Source organism: Electrophorus electricus, chromosome 16, assembly GCF_013358815.1.
Source record: "Electrophorus electricus isolate fEleEle1 chromosome 16, fEleEle1.pri, whole genome shotgun sequence".
Lineage (NCBI taxonomy): Eukaryota > Metazoa > Chordata > Actinopteri > Gymnotiformes > Gymnotidae > Electrophorus > Electrophorus electricus.
In genome coordinates, this window is record NC_049550.1 from 3899681 (window position 1) to 3918866 (window position 19186).

Genomic DNA, 19186 nt, shown 5'->3' on the forward strand with positions numbered 1-19186 from the left:
GTGTTGCCTCTGGTCCAGAACGATACCATCCAAGGCTCCGCTTGAATGATAAAAAGAAATACAAACTGCATTCAGCAGTTCCCTTCATAACAGTAATATTACAATGTAAACCAAACCTAAAACATTGCATTTTTGTAACAAAACTCATGGAAAGCAGGACATTTTCAGGTGCAGGTACAGGGTCACGGCACCACGGTGTTTTTGTGCTGGCGTTGGGCAGGATGGGGCATGGCTCCTTGATGCACACTGTGAAGTAATTGCGCCTTTATTTCGCAGAAACATCCACCTTAGCCACCGAGACATCTACGTACACCCGGCCTCCCACTGCAGAGAGCAGCAGCGCCCACCAACCTGGCTCTGGTAAGTGGGATCCGTCTCCTGCCTCACCCTCCTCGCTCGCTTGGTATTCAGGTCCTGTGAGTCAGGAGTCGTTCGCGTTCCCTCCCGAGTCGAAAGACGCGGAATGAGTGCATCGCTGGAAATGTCGCAGCCCCTGGAACTGAAGCTATAAATCACCTGTTGAACTCCAGACATATTGTCTTCTAACAATTAGCCCCCTGTCCGTCTTCTCGCTGTTATATCAGAGTTTGCAGTTGAGTTGCTGGTTTATTGAAAAAGTTATTAATTGATTTAATAGAATGGCTGTATTAAAAATTTAGAACTCCAGTCAAGATACTGCGTTTGTAGTTCTGAGCTGATATCTCTGTGGAACTCCGTGAATCCTGCAGCTCACGAATTAACGTCTTATCGTGCGAAGCAAATGCTACCGGCAGCGCTTTAGCTGCTAATTGATTGGAAGCCTGGGTATGCCATGGGCTCTCGCTGGCCAGTGCTAAGCAGTGTTGTGCCAAGAAGAACTCGGCTCAGCTCAGCTCGTCAGCCTCTGCCTCTTCCTGCCTGCGGGGCATCGCAGCGGGAAGCGGAAGCAAAGGCCAAAGGTTAGCGAAGGCTCATTGGGCGTTAGCATGTAGCGCTGCTCGCATTGTGCGGGACCCATTCGCCCACGTAGCGTTTAACCAGCTGTTAATGTTGAACTGGAATATACTGTGTGAATATATGAAGTGCCAAATCCTTCCCACTCATGGTATTGCAATTTAGAGCCGTGGACGGGCTTTTAAATCGAGGAGTGTCGACTCTCACTCGCTTATTCTCTCTGAATTGCTCTCACTCTTTGTTTTTCCAACCCTGCAGCTTCCAGCACCTCTCCCCCATCCCCAGCGTGTGATTTTGAGCAGAGCTTGTGCGGATGGACCCACGACCCAGACACCGACCTCAGCTGGGTCCTGCATAGTTCGAGCAGAACTACAGCCCTGGGCCAGAGTCAGGACCTCACCATAGGCTCCAACAGTGAGTCTCAGTCTCTCTCTCTCGCTCTCGCTCTCTCTCTCTCTCTCTCTCTCTCTCTCTCTCTCTCTCTCTCTCACAAAACACACACACACATACTCAATCACATAAAATGAATGAGTCACCTTTCATAAGGCACCTCCACTGCACATTTACTTTCATTAAATAGAATGCATTTCTTTACCCACGCCAAAATTCTCGGGCCGTCCCAGAATCAGTTACCCTCATTCAGCAACATTATAAAGTTGACTGGAAAGCTAAACATCCTGGGATGGTACTCCACCTGCATTCAAACTCAGAGACTGCTCACCACATGCCAGCTACAGATGTGGAATCCAGGAATGGGGGTAGGGTAGATGTATGGTGTGTTTTTGCTCTGCAGCCTCTGTCAGTTTGCCCTGCTTTCTTGCTTTATAGCTCGACACATCACAAAGCTCTTGCAAAGGTGATATCCTGTTCATTTAGCTGATTATTAATTTTTTTCTGATATATCAAACGCTTCTGGTTAATAAATATATATATATATATAGATTTTGTGGTTCCTTTCTTTCATTATGGCCTGTCAAGCTGCTCGAACGCTGATGCGAAACAGAGGGTTAAGGCACCGGATCTGTAACTGACTTCAAAGCAGCCTGCTCCTGTGGAAAACGGAGCTCTGACTGGGTGAACTGAGCCTTCATCTACCTTGTGGACACACCACAGTATCTCTAAGCAGGCTTCCATATTCCAAAAGCCTCCTTGAAGAAATAATTATTCATTTTTCTTTGTACAAACCTTGGATCCAAAACCAGCACTTTTGCCGGATTTTGACTTGCATTTCTTTTCCGTTTCTTTTTCACACTTGTACACTGAAGTTATGGGGATTGTTATTCGAACCCTGTTTAAAATTCATTGGTTTTGATATGTTTGAGGCACTCTCAAAATCGTTTTACCAAGCCCTGGAGACAGCTGAAGGTGTTACAGGTGACCTTCGGGAAGTTAGTGCTTGTACACAGGCCAACAGAGGTCATGGATCTGTCTCATTCGGATGTATTTCACTTTATTGTAGAACCACTTGACCTTTAAATGCCAGAGGAAGACTATTAAAGAACAGAAGGACAGAGTAAAGAACTCACACCTGTCTCTGCTCATTCGGCACTGGTGGGGGGATTACAAAATGGTGTCACTTAGTGATGACCAGTTCCCTTTCACTTTGTCTTTCTTTTTTTTTTCTCCTTCTTTTCTTTTATATTTGAGGAAACAGGGACAGATTTATTTCATAAACAGGGCAAAAGCCCCCTAGGAAAGCAGAAGACAATAGGGAAGTGTTAGGGATAACAAACACACTCATATATCTCTGAGCTGCATGCTTCTCACGTTAGGTTGAGCAAGGTGCTAGCAACACCAAGGTCATGGGTCAATTCCCAGGGAGCACACATACTGTCATGCTGATAAATATGTAAGAGATTATCTGCCAAGTGCTGTGAATGTAAAATGTAAGAATGAATCATTTAAGGCACTCAGTATTGAAACCGGTGTAATGCTGCTGCTCACTCAGAACAACAATGACAAGACGCCTCACTTTTTTACAACGACATTCTTTACTTTTCTTCGCCAGTCACCCAACATTTTGGTTGGATGTTAGTGGCAGGAGAGTCATGCTGCTTAGGTACCCAGTCAGGAAGAGATCAGCAACACACTGTCACAGGCCCAGTCAGCCATATCACCCTCATGCTGGCTGGCACACGAAGATTGACAAAGCAGACCCTTAAAATGTCACCTGCAAGGCAGGGATTCCTTCCCTGGGCATTTGAAGAACCACTGCTGCTGAGATTGTGCAACAAAGGGTTAAGGTTCACGGAACAGTTAAATGTATTTTATTGCATCTGTGATATTGCATAACAAGTTTTAAAGAGTCATCTCAGATTGCTTTTGATTGTCGCATCACTATATGGCATGCGCATGAGTGAAAAGCACCAATATAGTTAGTGCACAGAACACAATATATGCATGATATACAAGAATATATACAATAAATAAATAAAGATGTGCAATGCAATATGATAGACACTACAGTACACACACTGCAATACATGCTGTAAGAGAGAAAGTATATAATATGTACTATGCAATACACAATACAGTACTGTAACGCTGCTGGCCCGAGTGCCGCAGGGCGTGGGGCAGGACGTGCAGACTTCCTCGACAGTGCAAGACATTTATTCACATTAAACATAGACGACAAAGGTGGCACTCACACATAACACTTATGGTGAACATGATAACACGTTTAACATTTAACGACTAGCATATACACATTACATGGTGATAACACAAACCGACGTTACAGCTACAGCGTCGTTTACAAATATCGACAGTTACACAAAGTAGCGACAATGACCAACGAGGGTGCACACACTGACAGGGGTTTAAATAGACAGACAAACATTCAACAGTAAACCCTGTGCAGGTGTGACTTAAGGGGGCGTGGTTACAAATCAGTACCCATGAATCCCCCTGCACGCAGCGGGCCGTACCACATGACTCGTGGGACATTCCGTGACAAGTACACATTGGGCATTACACGATAAACGCTGTACAAGTAGACACTTTTCAGTAGACATTGTACAATAGACACCGTACAGTAGACACTGCAATACACAAATTGTACATAAAAGTGGAAAGAATATCATAATAACTAATCTAAATTGTACTTAGGAAGCACGGGGATGTGCGTGGGTGCATGTGTGAATAAATTAATGTGAGGCAGAGTTCAGCGGCCTGATGGGACATGCTGTCTCTGAGCCGACTGGTTCGATGCCTTGATGCTGCGGCACCATCTGCGCAATAGGAGCCGCGAGAAGAAGGTGTGGCCAGGGTGACTGGAGTCTTGGATATTTTTCCTCACCCTCCTCAGGCAGCATTCTGCATAGCTATGTCCTGGAGGAAGGGAAGCTCAACCCCAGTGAGCATATGGGCACTGAGCACTGCTCTCTGCAGTGCTCTGCAGTTAAGCTCCAACGTCACGCTGTGCTGCATCCAGTCAGGATGCTTTCAGCAGCACAGGTATAGAATGTCCTGAGGATACAGGTGCTCAGGCTGAACCTCTTTAGGGCAGCAAAAAGAGGCAGCAGAGGCCTTGGTTATTTGGGTGCCCCGACTATGTGAGGTGCTCAGAGATGTGTGTGCCAAGGAACCTAAAGTATCTGACCCTCTACACGGGAGTCCCATTGATGGTGACAGACACATATTCTCCCTTCCTCTTTCTTAAGTCCACTTTCAGCTCTTTGGTCTTGGCTATGTTGATGGAGAGGCAGTTCTCCTGGCACCAATGTGTTAGGGCCACTGACCTCTCCCCGGTATGCTGTCTTGTCACCATTGGAGATGAGACCCACCACTGTTGTGTCATCAGCATATTTCACAACAATGTCAGAGCTGCTACTGGCTACACAGTAATGCGTGGAGAGGGAGTACCTGTGTTCAGTGTGAGAGGTGAGGAGATAACACTGCCCAACTTGACCATCTAGAGTTGGGCTCAGGATCCAGTCACATATGCAGAGATTTAAACTTAGTTGGTGTAGTTTCCTGTCCTGTGGGTGAGGGCAGTGTGCAGTGGAAAGACCATTGCATCAACAGTTGACATGTAATTTGACCAAATTGTAATGAGTAATGAGTCCAGTATGGCAGGCAGTGTGGAGCAAACGAGGTCCTTGACCAGCCTTTTGAAGTGTTTGCTCACTATGGGTGTCAGGGCCACAGGGCACCAGTCATTTAGAAATGGCACCTTGGAGGCCTTAGGTACAGGACCAACTTTTGAGGCTTTGAAGCATGTCGGGAAAACAGACAGGTGGAGGAACAGATTTAAAATTGTCAGTGAACACTGCAGTCAGCTGGTCCGTTCAGGCTTTTAATCCATGATATGGAATGCTGTGTGCGACAAAAGCCTTGTGCGTGTCCATTTTCCTGAAACTCCTTTGTATATCCACCTCAGACCCAAAAAGGATGGTGATGTCATGAAGTGCTGGGCATGCTGTCCTGCGGTGCAGGTTGCTGGGAGTTCCTCTGCCAGAGAGAGAGAGTAGTGTGAGGCCCGTTAACACCCCTCTTAAACCTGCTACCACATTCATTCCCTACCACATGCCACCAGTGCTTCTGTTGAACTTCATTCCTGTATTCACATTTGGCTGCCCTAATTGTTTTCCAGAGGGAATAACTGACTATTCGAATTCTGCCATTTGGCTTGAACTCATCACAGTGGATTGCGCATTAAGAGCAGCATGAACCTCTTTGCTCATCCAGGACTTCTCATTGGAGAAGAACTTTATTGATTGGAACAAGGTTTATTACAACAGTTATTGATTTTATTAGTTGGAACAATGTCCTACATGCACTTTGTGATGAATGCACAGACTGTTTTCATGTACTCCTTGTATGTTTTTGCTTCAGGCGTTACAGAACATTTCCCAGAATGGGCGACATATGACTGTGACGAACTCCAGGTTTCGAGAACAGAATGTTTTAATAGTGTGTACATTCCTGCAGTCACACCACGGGATGGTGATCATGAACCATACCCCTCTGCCTTTGCGTTTCCCTGTGAGGTGCCGTGAGGTGCATGGAGAATCTTGCAGGCTCAGTATCCAAGTCGGGGCCCCCAGTCAGCCAGTCATAACACAGATAATATAGTAATCCTGAGTCTCTCAACGCAATGAAATGCATCCACAGAGTTTATTCTCTAAGGATTGTAAATTCACCAGTAGAAAAGCCAGAGGCCAATTCGCATGTTGTTCCAGCTAGACCAGGACCCCGCTCGCATGCCCATTCTCTAGCGCTGCTATTGTGGGCTGGGGGTACAGGTGCGTGTGGTCCCTTTGCTTACCCTTAGCATACGCAGAGCAGTCATGTAGGAGGTCGAAGTTAGATTGAAAGTTGCAAGTTGTCGATCTTATATCTAACAGACTTTCCCAGGAGTACACAGTATAATTTTCAAGACCGAAAGCAAAAACCACTGATATATAGAATCGTGAGTACATAAAAGAACACTACACTTAGTCGGAGCTCATAGCAAAGCAACCATTCATGCTATGCCATCTTGTCATCTTCAAAAGGGGTTACAAGCCAGCAAATAATTTAGGTTCAGTTTCTGAGAAAGGCATAACATATTTGAATTGATACTTCTAACAGCTATCTTCCTGAGACCTTCACCTCGCCTCTCGTCTGTCACATGAACACCTGGCACAAAGTACCACACTTAAGCAGAGTGTGCATGGTGGTCAAGCGCAGTCACCATTAGATATAGATGTACAGTTAACTGTTTTTTGTGTAGATACATGTTGTAAAGGAAATGTGAAGCTGAGTTTCTTTTTGAACTGCCGTTTGTGCTCAATTGTGTTTCTTATGGTCAGCTCAAAATTGTTTCCTGTCAGAACTGCACAGTCACTTATCTCCTGTAGGGAAAATATAAGGAGAGCATTTGATTTCAAACATATGGTTGCCTAACCTGGCATTGTAGATTATGTTGATGTTGCTTTGCTACTTCAGCAAACAATTTTGTTTCCAGAGCAGCTGTTTGTGTTCCACTCATCACGATTGTCAGCATCTATCGTTTATCTCCGTTACTCCATCTTTGACGTGCCCACTGTTATGTCCTCTGTCACACAGGTCTGGGAAACTACCTGTACATGGAGGCCAGCCCCAAAACGCGAGGGAAGAAAGCCAGGCTTGTCAGCCCTGAGGTGGGCCCAGACACCGGGCCCCTCTGCCTGAAGTTCTCCTACCAGCTGGAGGACGAGGGGACCCTGCGTGTGTTACTGCGGGACCCACTGCTGGAGGAGACCCTCCTGTGGGCCCTGCATGGCGGCCAGGGCCCCACCTGGAAGGAGGGCCGGACTATCATACCTGAATCGCCCAAAGAATTTCAGGTGCGCTCATCTGGCCACACACTTCATTCAGTAATACAACCTTCACTTGCTTACATCACTAACAGCCATCTAGGACAGATTCTACGACAGCTATGTGTCCACCTACCAGCATTTTAGCCCTCTCTGCGTGGCTCCATATGGACTCTTCTGTCCTAATTGGTCCCCTCCATATTGTCCAGCTCCAAATTCCGAATTTTTGTGTCATTCTGAGTACACTGCCTCAAGTCTAGCAGTGATCACCCTCGGTCTGGTTTATGATGCCTGCCTGTTTGAATTATGACAACCAGAGCTGCCCACATGAAGATGTTTCATTACACTCTTATTATTAAAAAATTTAAGAGAGATAGATACATAAATAGATAGACAGACAGACATATATTTTTAAAATTGTAGTGAAATACACAGACTTTCCAGAAAAACAGGACATTTCAGAGGAGCTTCATCAGCTGTGCAAGCAAAGTACTTCTGAATTAGTAGTAGGAGGAACTAGTTTGTATATGCAAAAGTAGATGTTTAAATAATAAAATTCATTTAATGGAGTTCTGAAGTTCCAAGAATGTAGATGAGTTCTTTTTCTTTGAGTTTCCTAATTTCATTTCAACAACTGGCAATGCAAACAAATTATGGCACTGCATTAATTTGGTGTCCATTACTGGAATCTTCTTTTTTTATACTTAATATTTCTGAGAAGAAATGGGAGATGTGTAAATGTTTAGGCAATGCAAACTACATCTATCACTTTGCTCCCTCTTTGAGCTGTTTAAAGTGAATAGATAGATAGATGCCTTCTTTCACAGGAAGTGATTTTTTTGCCTCTCTCTTTTACTGGCAGGTGGTCATAGAAGGCGTATTCGAGAAGGCCACCACTGGCCACATCTGGATAGACAACATCTATATGAGTTCGAGCACACCGCTGGAGGAGTGCACGCGTAAGCGCCGCCGTACCTTCAAGGACTGGCTCTTGTTCTTTCCCAGAGTGGCGCCTTTAGCGCGTCCCCCCGTCTTCCCTGGGTGCAAGCATTTTAGCTCTGCCCCTTTCATCCTCTCACCCACACTGGGGATCGCCAACACCAGTGCTGCAGGAAAGCAGCACCGATCAGTTTAATGTTATGTTCCTGAGGACCAGAATGCTTTATTGCAGCAGCGAAAATGCTAGCTTGTTCAGTGTGATTGCCCTTCAGGGATTAGGATATGATTCAGGGATTAGAATATGATTCAGGGATTAGAGTATGATTCAGGGATTATGGTATGTTTCATGGATTAGGGTATGCTTCAAGGATTAGAGTATGCTTCAGGGATTAGGGTATGCTTCAGGGATTAGGTTATGATTCAGGATTTAGAGTATGCTTCAAAGGTTAGGGTATGCTTCAGGGATTAGAGTATACTTCAAAGGTTAGGGTATGCTTCAGGGATTAGAGTATACTTCAAAGGTTAGGGTATGCTTCAGGGATTAGAGTATACTTCATCCTGTGCTTGTGCTTTCTCTTTATGTCTCAGTGTCTGCATCTCTGGTGCATTCCTGCCATTCATCTGCCTATTCTCTACTGGTTCCATATTCTGGGAAAGAAACAGCCTGGTGTTTAATACCCTGCACCTCTATCAGCCCTAGCACTCACTTCATCAACCTTTCTGTTAATTTGACATCATCAAAGAAGAGGTAGAGGTGTAAAACATGAGTGGCACATCACTAGTCATCAAACACAAACTACAGAATAAAAACTAGGCCACAAAGCCCCATGAGCCCCAATGCTAATCTATATTTCATTATTCTTTCCTTGCCTCTCTTTCTGTATTTTTAAACAGCCTTCTCCAAAACCAAATTTATTGACAGCCCCAGTGGCCCTGTATAGAAGTCCACATCTTTGTGAGCTTGGGTCTCAAAGGGATCACTTCTGACCTTGTACATACACTTGCTCATATTTCCAGCCTACAGCATGAAACCCAGAAGTGATAGAGCCATTTTGGCTCGTACTAGTGGCTGGCTTGGACGCTCTGTGTGGCTCAGCTCAGATCCTAAAGTCAGAAACCTCCCAGCCCTTGCACTGTTGTGAACTTATTGCAATCGTTCCACCCCCAACCCCACCCTCCACCCCAATGAATGATGGGAGTCTTCTTATCAGCTACTGCAGTTGGACACGCACACTGGGCTGTGCTACATTTGCCAATAAAAAATATCCCCCAATACTCCATCATGTTTGTCTGCGCCTTCTTAATAGTAGCACCCCAAATGTTTGAGGCTTCACTCTCTTAAGCACCAGTGTACATATGCCAATACATGTACACCCATGCATGTTTGCCAGTGCACAGCCTTACAGAGTTGTAAGTGGTGCAACCTGATCAAAAGTTTGATGCATCCCAATGTACAGCAAGGCACAATTACTTCATATTTCTGAGAAGAAATGGGAGATGTGTGTTTAGGCAATGCAAATTACATCTATCACTTTGCTCCCTCTTTGAGCTGTTTTAAGTGGAGCCATTAGTCCACTTAGTAAACACAAAATTCAGAAACAAAAAATCCTCATGAATTTTTACACATGGTTGTAAAGTTTGGGAGCTTCTCTGAGATCCTCTGAGTTCTGGGATATTGATTTTTCATCCTCATCTCCTTCCTCATTCTGTATTCAGGCTAATTGCTGTTTGTAAAACTTGCTTCATTACTGGAGAATGCCAGACAAGAGAACATGTTCCTTAATGTCTGCAGCAAAGTGAATCTTTCTTTGTCTCTCTCAATGTCTCTCACTTTGTCTCACTCTCTCTCTGTTTCTTTCTCGCTGTCTCTCTCACAGAACCTTTTACTGCCTTCCCTCCAGATATGACTGGTGAGTTTAACCTGTTTCTGCATCTTCTAGTATTTGCTTCTGATATGAATGTTTGCGCTTCCTGCTCTCTGCACTCTAAAGCAACAAATTGTAAAATGCAGATCTAGGATCAGTTTTACTTCACACCATGTGCTGTTGACGTTTTCTGTCAAGGTAAGGACTTCTGATCCTAGGTCTGCTAGTTAAAATAACCCTTCCCTTTTTCAAGGGACTGAATGTTTGGTGCTGTTGAGTTGCAAGGCTAACAGCTGTACCAAGACAGCATTATGTAACAGTTTAAGCAAGTGATTTTGAGTGTCCAATGAACAGAAACCAGCATCCTTAACTCATGTTGGTTTATTTATGTATCACACGATCACCCTTTATTTACCTGGCACATTTCTTTACACAACCTTTGGATTCCATAACTTTCAGAGATTGGTTATATGTTCATATAAGCAATGGCCAGCTTGATGTAGTGCAACACATGCCATATCGTGCCAGTGCTCCCAGCCTAGTGGAGCTAAGTTCTGTCACCTAGCCACCAAGCTGAGACAGTCTCTTTAATGAGCGGCAGTCTTTCTCAATGGCTGAGTGTGACTGAATATAGCACCACACAGTGTCTTCCAGGGTGCTGCTCTGCTCGGAGTGATTGCATCAGAGATATGGCGTTTGCCTTTTGTGATCCCCAGAGTGCTAGTTCTTTGGGAGGGGGGATCTAACTGTGCTCAGCAGTCTTTTTAGCAAACAAGGCTGAAAAAAAAGTTCACTTATGACTGTGCCTGTATGATGACTAATTGAAACTTTATTCAAGTGTTATTATTTCAGGCAAGGGCAATGGGTATGACATTTGTTTGGTGCTCCACTGGCCAGGTGCTTGGGTGATTTGGTGATGATTCACTCACCAATGTGTTGTCTATACTGAAGATAACACATTTATGTCAACTAGTAGGGTACAATAGGTTTACCATTGAATCACATGGTTAATTCACAAGCTTGGATACTAGATGTTATATCTAATGTGGATTAGGAACATCCACCCTCCCAACACATGTCTTGATGTCCTCTTACAATTAACATGTACATTTTGTTTCTCATATAATCTACTACACATAACCGCGCTATCAGTGAGTTATCATTTAAGGTCTCCTCTGCACCTTTAAGAGAGAATTGAAATGATGAAAAATGATGGTCTCTGTTTGCATCGTGCAAGTCCTGCAAGGTTGAATGAAGAGAACACAAAAATGCATGTGGCTCTGCTTGGCTTCTTGGACCCTTGTTTTGAATGCAGCCTTTAAATATATCCCCGAATGACGAGGGAACCGAAACCCTGCTCCACAGGCCATGGAGCTGAACTGCCCTTTCAGTAGTCCTGGAGACCTGTTGCTCACAAGTCGTCACTTCCAGCCAAGCACTCAGCCGGTTGGTTGAGAGACTCTTGATTTCTAAAAGGTTGCCATGCCTCCACACTCCTCAGGACTAGGATCGGGCACTCTGGGTCTGGCCTCACAGCCTGTTTATTTCTCAGATATCACTTTACGTCACTCTGCTATATCTTATTCACCCTTCCTTTCACTATAGACTGATCTGAAGTTGAGGTTAAAAAATAGCTGGGCTACACAGCAGCAAAAAGAATAAGAGTGAAACCTCCTGTGCTCCTGCCAAAGACGTTTAGCACTACTTGTGGCTTATTTGCAGTACAGTAACTAGAGTGATGGAGTGCATTTTTGCTCTACTATTGTTTGCACATTGAGCCTCAGCAGTAACATGAGGTGTTATCACATTTTGTATATCTCTCCACCAGGGGGAGCCCTACCAGGCAGGAGTCAGCCAACAGTAGATACGCTGTCAGTGCCTCCTATTTCCCCCAACTGGTATTACTTCATGGCTGGTGGAGGCGCCATCCTGTTCCTGGTCATTGCCGTTGTCATGGCCATTGGCTGTCGCCGCCTGACGGCCAAGAGGAACCGACCCACCATGGCCTACTACAGCCCCCACAATGCTCACTACCCAAATGGGGCTATGCCCAGGTCAGGGGCAGGTTCTAAGTTGACTGTTTGGGTAGAAAAGGGGGATGGAAACTCCTACTGGTGAGCACGAAGGAACTTGGATCGAATGTGAAAGACTTTGGGCTACACTGCAGAGAGAAGCCCAGTCTGAATAGCAGGAAAGACTGAGTAGGTTTAAGGGACACCTGAAACAAAAACTATAAAAAAAAAACAACAACATTTTTGGTATCTTCTCGCTACCAACTTATTATGCATTTGGAACTATCCAAACAAGAGAGAAGTGGAACCAGCATCTCAGCCTTCTAGTCTGAGTTGATTTTCTTTCACGCATTTCTGTGCTCTTTCACTTGCTGAACACTGTGGGACATTGTGAGCTGCCGTCTGGCTGAGTTCACCGCTGACTGTATTGCCGTCTAATATGAGAGTCCCAGCATGAGTGCTCTCTGATTGGGCTTATGCCCAACCTCGCAATTGACACCTTGGTGGAAGCTCTTCAGCTGCCCAACCATCAGAGGTCTGCTGATGACTACATGCAACCCAACAACCTTAATTGCTGATCTGAGACTGGCTTTCATGCTTTGTGAATCTTGTCTTTGGATGAGGAGACACCTCCTCAACAGGTCTCAGGCCAAGGTTAGATTTCCACAGCAGAGGATGGGGAGGATCTAGAGATCAGGACTGAGAAGACATCAGTGATGTAAACATTGCTGTATAACTGTACTTTCATCCAGTGTGGTTTATAAAAAGAGAGACTGAATCTTGGGTAAGATCACAGTTGTCAAACCATGTTTGCACTATAAACAGATCCTGATATTATTATTTCCCTCTTTACTATCTAACCAAACAAGGGAACGGACCATTTTAAAGTGTGTACCAATGCTTGCGAAGACGACAGAACTTGATAGAGTAGTGTGTGTTTGAAATTGACAATGTGTTTGAAAAATTAGCAGGCCTTGAGAACATGCCATGGCTTGTTGAATGTATGAAAGTAATTTAAAATTCAATCTCCTTATGAGCCCAGCAGGAGCTAAGTTTGATCCCAAGAACAAGAGTCTAGTAAAAAAGAAAACCACCTAAAACAACAACAGAACGTTACATTTAGCTTTTCTCTTTTTTAGTTTAGCGTCCCAAAGAGTTGAAGGGGGGCCCAAAAAGTGATGTTTTGGTAATGAAACCTTCACCCTCCTCTTGCCTTTGTTCTAGTTTTTACTTGCTTTTTGCCATGGAAATCCTCAGAAAAAAATTGCATGGACACCGCTCTGTGGTGAGCTGGAGGCGTGGAGTCACACCTTATTACCACCAAGATGGCTGTTGGCATTCGGGCTCTGAAAGCAAGCCACATAAACAAAGGCAGCAGCTTTCTCATTGCCACCTCGTCCTAATAAGGTCCGAGAAAGCAGTGGCAGCAGCACGCAAACAAGCTCTCTGAGCTCCTGACAGCTGGTAGCCATTTCCCTGCGCTTCAGTGTTTGGGTCTTTCCAGATCAGTGGAGGGAGCATTACGCCTCCATGAGTTCTGTTGAGTTCCGTTAGTGGGGACAGGTAACAAATACACACAATGGCTGGTTGTCTCAACTCCATTTTGTCGTTATATGTACTTATGGTATCAGAAAATTAGTGGCACTGTTGTTTCCTTCATAATGAACACTAGATATAGATGTATAGAAAAATCTGATGCAAAATGAGTCGTTTAAGGTTCCACCTGTTTGCTGTTGCTATAGAAACAGATTTAGGGCTGTTATGAGGGGAAGGATGGAAGAATGGAGGTATAAAGAGGGAGCATGAGAGAGAAACCTTTGGCTCTTTGAGGTCTTTTTAGTGACATGTCCAGCTGTCCAGGTGGTAAGAGATGTTTTGGCACTGGTTTGCAGTGTGCTTTTAAATCACCCTCTCTCTCTCTCTCTCTCTCTCTCTCTCTCTCTCGCTCACACTCTCTCTCTCTCTCTCTCTCTCTCATACAACCTCCTCTCACCACGCATTCTTTCCAAGCTCTTAATAAGTCTAATTAGTTAATGGACCAGATAGCATTTATTAAGGCTGCTGGAAGCACTCTCCCTCCATTGTGCCGGGCTCACGCCTTCCCTGGAGGCCGCTTTAATGAACTAAAGCTTTCTCCAGAGACCCATAGCCACGTATTATGGCCACAAAGGCATGTTGCCAAGCTGGCCATCTTTTCTCCCCCTGCAATCCCCTGATGCCCTCAAAAAGAAAAGTTTTTGAAGAAGAGAAGCTAAATGCAGGCACACACCTTTACACTGACGTCCCTGCCTTATTTGGTTTAGGGGGCAGCCTCAATAGACCCCAGTTCAAATGCAAAAACAGAACAAAAGCATTAAAAGGAGAAAATGACACCCAATGATAGTTGAGCACCACACAGCTTGCAGTGTCGTTGGCTCCGATAGTAAGATATTTGAACTAGACTCATGGTTAAGATGATGGTGGTGTTGGTTTTAATGATGATGATGATCATGATAGTGATGATGATGGTGATGCACTTTCCTGTATGAATGTACCTTATAACTGTGGCCACGCTATACCTCAACCTTAAAATTAGCGTGTTGTTTAAAAAGCAAATGTGAAAAAAATATTTTTGCTTGATGAATTGGAAATGTCCTTTTAAAACATGATAATAAAATATTATTTTTCTAAGCAGTGGTTGTTTTGGGGTTTTTTTGTTTTTTTTGATAATACATATTGAGACTGTGTGTGTTTGTGTCCGTGTGTGTGTGTGTGTGTGTTCACACGCGAGAGGCTTAGAGAGCATATATTAATTACACATGCTCAATTTTAGTAACCTTTAATTATTTTATTACTCTGTAGCAAAACCTAATTTCAGAATAATACTGATATGGCTTTTATGCACTGGACATTTCTTTATTTCGATCAATCGTCTCTCCCTCCACAGTTAAGAAAATGGACCCGAGAGGTAGCCGTCTCTTCAACAGCAGGGACCAGACAGATGCAGGTACGTTTGTTCCACCTCCACTAGCAGCTATATTCTACAGTTACTGCCAGCTATGTTGTGTTTTGGTGCATTTTCCCTTGTTACAGATATTCAGTGCTACCTACGTGCAGGCACCACACACACACACACACACACACACACACACACACACACACACACACACACACACACACACACACACGCACACTCAAAGACACACACAGTGCACGTGTGTTGTCCCTTGTTGGACCTTTACTCAGACTCGCTCTTCATCGATCCCCCATCACCCAGTGGGATTCCATCGTGCCCATACACATTCTTTTGTTTCGCATCCTAAAAAGACATAAAACGGGACAAGTTAATTGCGGACCCAGAATCTGTTCATCTTTACACATTGTCAGCTCCTTCCTGTCTCTCTCTCCATGACCGTCTTCCTATCAGTGTTGCCAATCTCCCATTTTTCTCCCCCGCTGTGTTGAAACATAATTAAGGCTATCCTCAGTCCCCTTCCACTGACTCCAAGGTGTCAATCAGCCGAGAGTCGGTTGTTGGTGCCAATGGGTCAAAAAAGAAAATGAAAAGAAAACACAGCAGTTTTATGTGAGTTGGTGAAGCAACAGTTAACAGGCAGCCTAATTAAGAAGCTAATGCCTCCAATGAATAGGTGTGGGCTCATTAATCAAATATACATATATTACCTCGTGCCAGACAAGGCTTTTAGCAATGTCACCGGCTAAGCTACAATGTTCTAAAATTAGAAATAAGCAAATTAATTTTGAAAGCCTCATGCCAAATGCAAGTTCAATCATGTAGGGATTAGAAGACTGTAGGACAAGGCTCAGTGTCATTTATGTGATTGCCTGTCACAACAAAAAGACACAAAACCCTACACAAGAACAAAGGCAATACATATATACAATAAAAAATAAATGTGATGTAGAACTAGCATATATATATATATATATTTCACAGTATAATAAACAGCTCATATGTAACATACATGACGTGCATACATGCAAGTTGTAAATTGCACATATATGAAAAATATGTTCCAAATATGTAAATAAAAATGCCATAATAATATAAAAACATTTTGAAACATATTGATTATATAAGGCTTTTAAAGACATACAGTCCTGCATATGGGCAGAGAGGGTTATGTGAGCATGGCGTTCTTTTAATCTCGTCCCTGGTCTTCCCTGGTCTAGGACTTCAGCTCCCAGATTGGAGCACGACGGCATCGCCTTCGTCTCCGGCAGCAACCCGGGCAGCGGACAAAGGCAGCACATGGCTTTCCACGCTGGACCCCATCCTGCTCACCATCATCGTAATGAGCTCTCTTGGTGTGCTGCTGGGTGCCGTGTGTGCCGGCCTGCTGCTCTACTGCACATGCTCGTACGGAGGCCTGACAGCACGGTCCTCCACCGCCCTAGAGAGCTACAACTTCGAGCTGTACGATGGCCTCAAGCACAAGGTCAAGCTCAACCAGCAGCGCTGCTGCTCTGAGGCCTAAGCAGTGGGAGGGGGGCGGGGCCCTGACTAGGGGCGTCGCTCATGACATCCCCTCCCCCTCCCTCCGCATCCTCCCCCCCCACTGAGTTCTACGTTGGGAGAGAAAAAACAGTGGAACGGCCCCCCAGGTCCAGCGTTCCAACGAGAGTGCGGCTTCATCTTGCGACATGCATGTCATGCTTTCAGGCACGGAAATGGAACTGGCTTGGCAATCACTGCTGGCTCCAAACTGGCTCCACCCCACTCAGATCCGATCAGCGCTCACCTGGACGATACTTGCTCATCGTGTCGAGCCAAAGACGAATTACTGGAGGCCGCTTGAATGGGGGACGGGGGGGGGTTCTTGGCTTAGCCTTGAAAAAGATATCAATACATATCAGTGTTCTGCCTATTCCAAATCCAGGAATGTACATCTAGATAAAGCTTAGAGTTTTTAAAATAGGAGATCTATGGTAGAACTGTGTGGCCAGACTTTGAAATACCTTCATCTTCCACAAATGATGAAGTTGTGATATGTGGCTTGTGACTGGTCACGCTTTGGTGAGATTTTTTCCCCCGCCTTTTTAATTATTTTTAAGGCCCTGGCATGTGATGCCTTAATGCTGATTAATCCTTCTCTTCATTGAGGACATTGGACATTGGTGGCCCAGGGTGATAGAATCCTCACTCACTTCTTGTTTAGTTCTGTGATCCTGTCTTGCATTTCACTCCGATTTTAAATGTGGAATAGGATCATGAGAAAGACAAGTAGTCTTATTCTGATTAAGGTAAGCCCAGTAGAGTTTGATAGGTTTAGTTCGAGACCTCGTGATTATGGCTGTTTGTGTTAGGAAAATGGAGGACCACATTGTTCTTGTTTAAAACAACTTGGAGTTTTGGCAGTGCAACCTATGGATTGCAGGAAATGGGATACAGACTGCTAAACTAAGGGGTTTTATTGTGTAATAGATTCAGTCATGCAAGCAGCAATTAATTGATGTAAAGAGACCTGAATGGTGACTATTCTAAATTGTGAGTGGCACTGGGTAGTAAAACACAAAAAAGAGCCACTAAAAATAATAATAGGCCTTAAGTGATGGTCCTAACACACGGCCACGAGGAACACCTACAAGGAGAACCACAGAGGCGTTGAATGATCAAGGCCAAATGGACAGCATCTATTAGTTCTTTTCCCTGCCTCACCCCATTTTTTCTCCTCTCTTAAACCTGTTCTCTTTTTATCACAGCAAGGCTGAAGGTTAACAGGAGACAGGATTAGTCACGAAGCGCGTTGGGCCTTGGCTCAGCCCCTTGACTGTTTTAAAGGCCATTCTGAAAGTGGGATAGGAGACAGAATAAAGCAAACATAGTAAATCTTTTTCTGAGTCCCTCAGATGGATCTCATCTGATGAGCACGGCAATGGGCACGCACGTTAACAATGGCATGGACATGCAACATTCCCTCTGTGCACGTTAAATTATGGGATTTTTGGGAGTCCTCATTCGTTAGCATGTCTGGCCTATATCATTCTGGGAGTTGAAACCAACTCCAACACCCATGCACTCTGCTAGAGGCCACTGGACCGGGGACTTTTCCAAGTGCCTTTGAGCTGCACTGCTCCAGCCTCTGCTCTGTCGCTTAAAACATTGTCCCAGAGCTTATCGTCTGTGTCAAAAGTCTCGATAAAGACTCGAGAAATCACACCACTGGTTAGACAGTGAGTCAGAAATGTGCTTTTTATGATGTTGAATATTGTTATTATGATTATTTAATAAAGGATTGATAAATATCAAGCACTGGGCTGCTTCTCTGCAGTGTTCTATAACTGCAATTGTGATTGATGTTTGACCAAAAGTTTAGGGTTTATAAGGGGAGGGTGTTATGACATTGTTAAGTGCACTGACTGGAATACTTTTTCATTATGTCCTCAGTTTTGTGTCTCTGCACAAAAAACACAAATAGCAGTGTTGTCTCAAGTGTGGATTTAGTTTCAACTGGCTACAAAGGGAAAAAAAATTGGCATCTACCTATAAAAATAAATCTATAAACTATTACACACACACACACACACACACACACACACTCACACTTGCTCCCACACAACAGCATCAGCTACAGGCTCTCATCTCCCCATGGGCTCCCATTAGCCAGGACCTTCAGTCGCCTTCATTTATAAGCTCCACAGCATCAAAGCTTTGAAGTGCCTCACTGTTCCAGCCCCCCACCCCCTCTCCCAAAGTCTCCTTCATCCCTCCATCTCACCCAGCAGCCCAACCTCCCCCCTTTTAACTGTTTCATTACAGTCATGCTTTGGCCAGTACTCTGAAATGCCAGTTTCTTCAGCCACCATTGCCATTTTGTGAGGAGCTGATAGGTTTTCTGAATACTAATGAGACGAACCAATAACACTAACCTCACAGACAGCAGGTAATCCACAAGGGCATTGAGAGGCATTTAAAAAATAACTTGCAGGCTAATGCAGTAGTAAACAGGTGCAACTACAGTAGAAAAAGAATACAACGTCCTCCTCAGGTATTTATTCCAAAAGTTTTTTAGATTTTTAATATGTATTTTGTTGACTTGGTTACTGCAATTGCTGCTTTGGAGCACCACCTTATGGATCATCTTATGGCTAAAGCTTAAAACAAAGGAGTTGATATTGTGCACGTCTTTACCTGATTGTAGACAAGTGACTCACA

General features: G+C 44.3%; 1 protein-coding gene across 2 annotated transcripts in view; it reads left to right on the plus strand.

Moving 5' to 3' along the window:
• The window catches only part of nrp2a (neuropilin 2a), a 58188-nt gene extending 39905 nt beyond the window's left edge, over positions 1-18283 (plus strand). The window contains exons 11-17 of one of the 2 annotated variants that reach the window (XM_035534693.1): positions 277-360; positions 1192-1347; positions 6985-7244; positions 8077-8173; positions 10031-10063; positions 14957-15016; positions 16204-18283. In XM_035534693.1, the coding sequence (XP_035390586.1) occupies positions 277-360; positions 1192-1347; positions 6985-7244; positions 8077-8173; positions 10031-10063; positions 14957-15016; positions 16204-16508 (995 nt within the window). In that variant the 3' untranslated portion in view covers positions 16509-18283. Of the gene's footprint in view, positions 1-276; positions 361-1191; positions 1348-6984; positions 7245-8076; positions 8174-10030; positions 10064-11846; positions 14674-14956; positions 15017-16203 lie in introns of those variants that run through there. The other variant, XM_035534694.1, reaches the window with a different exon arrangement.
• Positions 18284-19186: the final 903 nt, after the last annotated feature.